We start from the raw sequence: 5,000 nt of genomic DNA on the forward strand, positions 1-5,000 counted from the left end.
AGTTAACACAAACCTTCCTGCCAAGTTTCAAGTTCTTCTGTTACGATAAGGACATAAACAGAAGTTCTTGTATGATTAACATCATTCTACAGAGGGAACAAAGAAATAAAAAGTCAAGCTCACGGTGACGGTTACTAACAATAGCATCTAATTAAATAATGGGCAAATCGGACAAAAGTTCACACCTGAAATTCACCGAGAAAACGTCCAAGTGTGCCACGAACCCCAGCCTAGGAATAAGGAAAAAACATTGGCTATATATATAACCAGAAAGCACAAAGGATCGCATAGTTGCAACCTGTGCGCCAAATGGTTCCCACTTTGTGTGCATTCGTATCGAAGAGTAAAACGTAAATTGCGTAAGCTGCGAGTAAAAGTGGTTCGTCTGTTACTAACTTCTTCCACAACTTCACGAATTGCGGCTTCTTTGGAATCTTCGCCTGGTTCAACTCCCCCAGAAGGTACAACCCACCGGCCAGGATGCCGCCAACTCGAAACTAGCAGTACCTACGATGAACAAACACAGGCTCGTTAGTAAAGCCGCGGCCATTCGTGTCGGCCTTATGCTAATTAATGTTGACCGGCTGCCATGTGCTAAGTAAAGTGTACCAAAACCTCTTTTTCTTGTTCTGTTTTGAAGCAAATACAGCCCGCTCGTCTTGTATATCCATCTTTGTCTTTCGTTCTCACGCTATTTCCTCGGTTCTTCATCATTATCTTGGACACAGACCGGTTGGAACAGAAGATAAACTCATTGTAGTACGCCAAAGGAACACATCCGCAGGCCCGTCGCCATGACAAGACTGCTAAATCACTCTCGTGTGCGATTGGTTATATTGAATAAACAACAAGGAACTGTGGGATATCTAAGACCACAGGTAAGTTCAGAAATTACTGAGTGACCTGTGGTAATTTGTTTCTTCTTTTTCCTTCCTAATTTCTCTAGGAAAACCCCCTAAAACTTGAAAACTTATGGTTTTTGCAATGAAAACGAATTTTCTTTCGCAGATCTAATACAATTGTCGTCTAATTGCTCAAACAAATCACGCGATAAAATCGTGACTGCCGAATGCTAAGAGTAGTTTTTTGGTGAATGGATAACCACGGGTTATGTCTGTGTGATCACTTTTCAAAAATAGCATTGTTTTGTCGCTATATGCAAAGGTAACAATTGATGTTTCCCATCCATGCTATTGCTTACAAAATCAGAAGCCGAATACGTGCAAAGGATAACGCCGGTTCGTATCTTCATGATTTATAATAAAAGGCAGTTCTGGCAACATCACCCTACATCATGTAAATAGCTTTGGAACCTCTATCCAGGCTGTCTATCCTCGTAACTCCCTTAAAGATCCTCTTTGACAAAATTGACGCGGATTCTCGCAGTAAAATTTCGAAAACAATCCTAAAACAAACCATCCAGAATAAGTTGGCTGGTGGGCTTGGCCCAAAATCTTCTTTACCGATTGCACAACAACTTTTACTCACACCTAACCTGCGATCAGGCGTACCAGTTTTCTTTAGACAAGGCCGCCCGGCAAGGCCGCCTTGTTAACTCACACCTAACTTAGAACCCCGTCAACATTAATGACTTTTAGGATAGGTTATAGATCCCTAATCGGTATAATACACAAATGTTATCTCTTAAAAAAGGTACAGTAAACTCTCATTTCATTTCTTAGCTTCAGGCCAAAAAACACAATCCCTTTACCGGCTTAAAGACGCGTAACCGTCACTGATTTCAAAGTTCATAGTATACCTTTTCTTGTCCTCGGCAACACAAAAACTGAAGAAATGTGGTCGGGTGACCTCAGGTCATGGCTGGAGTAAGCCGGTACATGGGAAGAGTGTATGGAGACTGATTCCGGTAATATTTCAATTTTGATATTTCACCGCGCACCGGTGGCTCAGTTGGTTGAGCACGGGCTGTCACGCGGGAGGTCGTGAGTTCAAATCCGGCCGGACCAACACCCAGGGTCTTTAAATAACAGAGGAGAAAGTGCTGCCTTTGTAACTACATCTGCAAATGGTTAGACTTTCAAGTCTTCTCGGATAAGGACGATAAGCCGGAGGTCCCGTCTCACAACCCTTCAATGTTCATAATCCTGTGGGATGTAAAAGAACCCGCACACTTGTCGTAAAGAGTAGGGCATGTAGTTCCTGGTGTTGTGGTCTGTCTTCTGTGATGTATCGTGGTTGGGAGGGTAAATGCTCGGAGATATTAGCTATACCAAGCTACTCTAAAAAAATACGAGGGTAAATAAAGATATATGATATGATATGATGATACTAAGTTAGGGATCTTAAGCAAGGACTTCGACGACGGCTACGAGAAAGCCACAAAACAATAGGTTTAATTAGAAAAACAACATTTTTGCACGTCCTGCACGTGGGTTTTACATTTTGATACATTTCTTTGCCGTTCTCGTTTTGACAACGACGTAAGATGATCAAAGTTTGAGGTCATGTGGAGGACGAGCGCACCTGACGACGAATTCTCAATTTTCTCTCTTAATATTCACAACGTTCACAACAATTATATTATTGGAATGTGGACTCACATTTGCCATGCCAAGCGGCTTGGAGTAATCGCAAAATAATTACAGTAACGGGAAATAAGATTTTTAGCCAACGTTCTCGCAGCCGTCGTCATCCTACTTGCTTAAGGTCCCCTATTCAGTGAAGCGTGAGCGACGTTACCATAGGACCAGTGACACCAATGGATCATCTTTTTGAAACTCCTGTTCAACTGTCTGTGGAAATCAAGTAAAGGGAACCAATGAGGCAAATAAAATTTGGACTGGAACGGCTAAAACAACGAAAAGATTCGAGACTCGAGCGATCTAATCGAAAAGAGAATGGACACACCCGAGTTAGGCACGTGATGAATATTGTCATGGCTGCAAGAAGTATTTTTACTAGCAAGACAACGTGCCATTGGGCACCAAATTATTCTTAATGCAGCGATCCGTGCAACAAGTATGAACGTGAGGAAATAAGATTGATTAATTGATCGTCACCAATTAGTATTTTATGATGACAAGTTATTACTATTTTTTTGAATTTCGCCACGCTTAAATCTTTTTCTTCACTATAAATGCATTTTTATTAAATAATTATTCGCAGCATTTCAATAGTTCGGTGTTAAAGTAAAAAGCTACATTCTTTCCCCAAAAACAAATATTATTTGCTGGCTCTTTCCCTTTACCACGTCCAAGAAACCTGGGGACGAGAGGGGTGGTTAGCATTAACCAATCAATTTAAAGAATTTTGTCATGTGATTAAAATGTTACGTTACGTCAATTAGGGAAGGGAGGACAGTGTTTTTAACGAAGATCTGAGGGTCATTGTTAGTAGAAATGCTTTGTAAATTTCAGTAGAAAATCGAACATTTTTGTGCCTCTTTTATTTCACAGTTAACCCCTATAGGGTTCCCACGTTTTTTTAAAGAAAGATCCAGTTCCCTTAAGTGTCTCTGTGCGTAATAGTTGTGTTTCTAGTGTGTGGAACTGTTTCATGGCGGTTATGCCCGGCCGAGGCGTAAAACAAGATTTCATACCCTTAGAACCGTTCGTCCATCAAGTCGGTGGCCATTGCTCCATGATGAAATTTGACGATGTTTCTGTTTGTAAGCCTTTAAATCAAAGAGAACATCGTTTCTACGAAGAGCAGCCATCCGAAATGCGGCCATTTACTCCTGAATTCAGAGGTAAGTTATGCCAAGGCTGTAGGCCAATGTCGCCGTACTCAAAGCCGGCTTTTGTCTTTGTTACCTGAAGTAAACCTCTTTACTTTTATATTTCGAGGCATCAGGCACTTCTTTCTCATGTTGTAGTTTTGTGCATGATGTCTGACTAAGTGAGCGTGGAAATTTCCGACACCACTTGACGTTGTTAGCACATCGATCTTACGGCTGTGAAAACATAGAGCCTAATTTTAAGTTTCCATTTGGTTACTTGAAATGAAAATCGGTTCTTACAGAGTAAAAAAGAGAGTTGCTGTCAAGTGTACATGTCGCCATGGGTATTGAACGGATTGATTTCCTGAAGGCTTTGAGGCATACATGTAATAATTATTGCTTATGGTTTTGCATGTTATGTATGTTAAGCATATGCATACATGTGTCTGTTGACTGCGTCATTGGGAAGATCGCTGTATCCGGTTTAAGTGTTGTGTGGTATTTTCGTAATTTAAGCTCAGATTCGATTATATAAAATAAAACCTCTGTGGTTATCTAACTGACTGCGAGGAAGTTGTGGTTATTATTCGTCATAAACATTCCCAAACCTTGAATTTTTTTCGTGTAATGTTTTGATTGCATGACCGGGTATGTGATGTGTCAATTACTCATATTCATTCGTATACATTAATTTTATTGCAGCGATAGGAAACAATCTTCAACAATTCACGTGATTTTTAACAGCCTTCCATTTTTTTCATCCACTGTTTTTGTTTATTTTGAGATCCTAAGGAGAAAAAACCCAGAGTTATCCTATTTTAAAAGATTAGTTAGTTTGTTCTTCTCCAGAAGGTACGCTTTCTTGCATGTCATGGATGTTGAGAAATAGGTTTAACCAATGGTAGTGCTTCAGCAATAATTTGTGGTCAGTATGGATTGCAAGGATTGAAAAAAATATAATATATACATTTGAAATCCCTTTCAAGGATTAAAAAAATTATGACTTGACATTACTGAGCCTGAAGCATAAGTTTCTTTTCTTAAAGAATGAAAGGAATTTCGAAAACAATGTTTTTTTAAATGAAATTGATTTTCTTATCAGTGTGCAAAGAAAATATCTTGGTCTTAAGTTTTCATGGTTACAAAACTTGTGGCAGTTCAACAGGGTGTTACTTAAAAAAGCATCTACCTAATATTTATTTGCTACATGTATCATAAAGGGTGTTTCAATAAGAACTATAGAGGGACATTTGTAAAGAAATTTTAATGTTGAATAACTGGGTAGTAAAACACAAAATGAGTATTCAAGTTTTGTTTGAGA

At 39.4% G+C, this 5,000-nt stretch overlaps 2 protein-coding genes across 2 annotated transcripts in view; one reads left to right on the plus strand and one right to left on the minus strand.

Annotated features, from left to right (window-relative positions):
* The window catches only part of LOC137981875 (diphosphoinositol polyphosphate phosphohydrolase 1-like), a 2,059-nt gene extending 1,227 nt beyond the window's left edge, over positions 1–832 (minus strand). The window contains exons 1-4 of the mRNA XM_068828914.1: positions 610–832; positions 397–507; positions 186–230; positions 14–86 (exon numbers count right to left, since the gene is read on the minus strand). Coding sequence (XP_068685015.1) covers positions 14–86; positions 186–230; positions 397–507; positions 610–714 — 334 coding nt within the window. The 5' untranslated portion in view covers positions 715–832. The remainder of the gene's footprint in view (positions 1–13; positions 87–185; positions 231–396; positions 508–609) is intronic.
* Positions 833–3,305: 2,473 nt separating this feature from the next.
* Positions 3,306–5,000, plus strand: part of LOC137983004 (inositol hexakisphosphate kinase 1-like) — a 9,607-nt gene continuing 7,912 nt past the window's right edge. The window contains exon 1 of the mRNA XM_068830162.1: positions 3,306–3,709. Within this exon, the coding sequence (XP_068686263.1) occupies positions 3,517–3,709 (193 nt within the window). The 5' untranslated portion in view covers positions 3,306–3,516. The remainder of the gene's footprint in view (positions 3,710–5,000) is intronic.

This window comes from Montipora foliosa, chromosome 13, assembly GCF_036669935.1.
Source record: "Montipora foliosa isolate CH-2021 chromosome 13, ASM3666993v2, whole genome shotgun sequence".
Taxonomy (NCBI): domain Eukaryota; kingdom Metazoa; phylum Cnidaria; class Anthozoa; order Scleractinia; family Acroporidae; genus Montipora; species Montipora foliosa.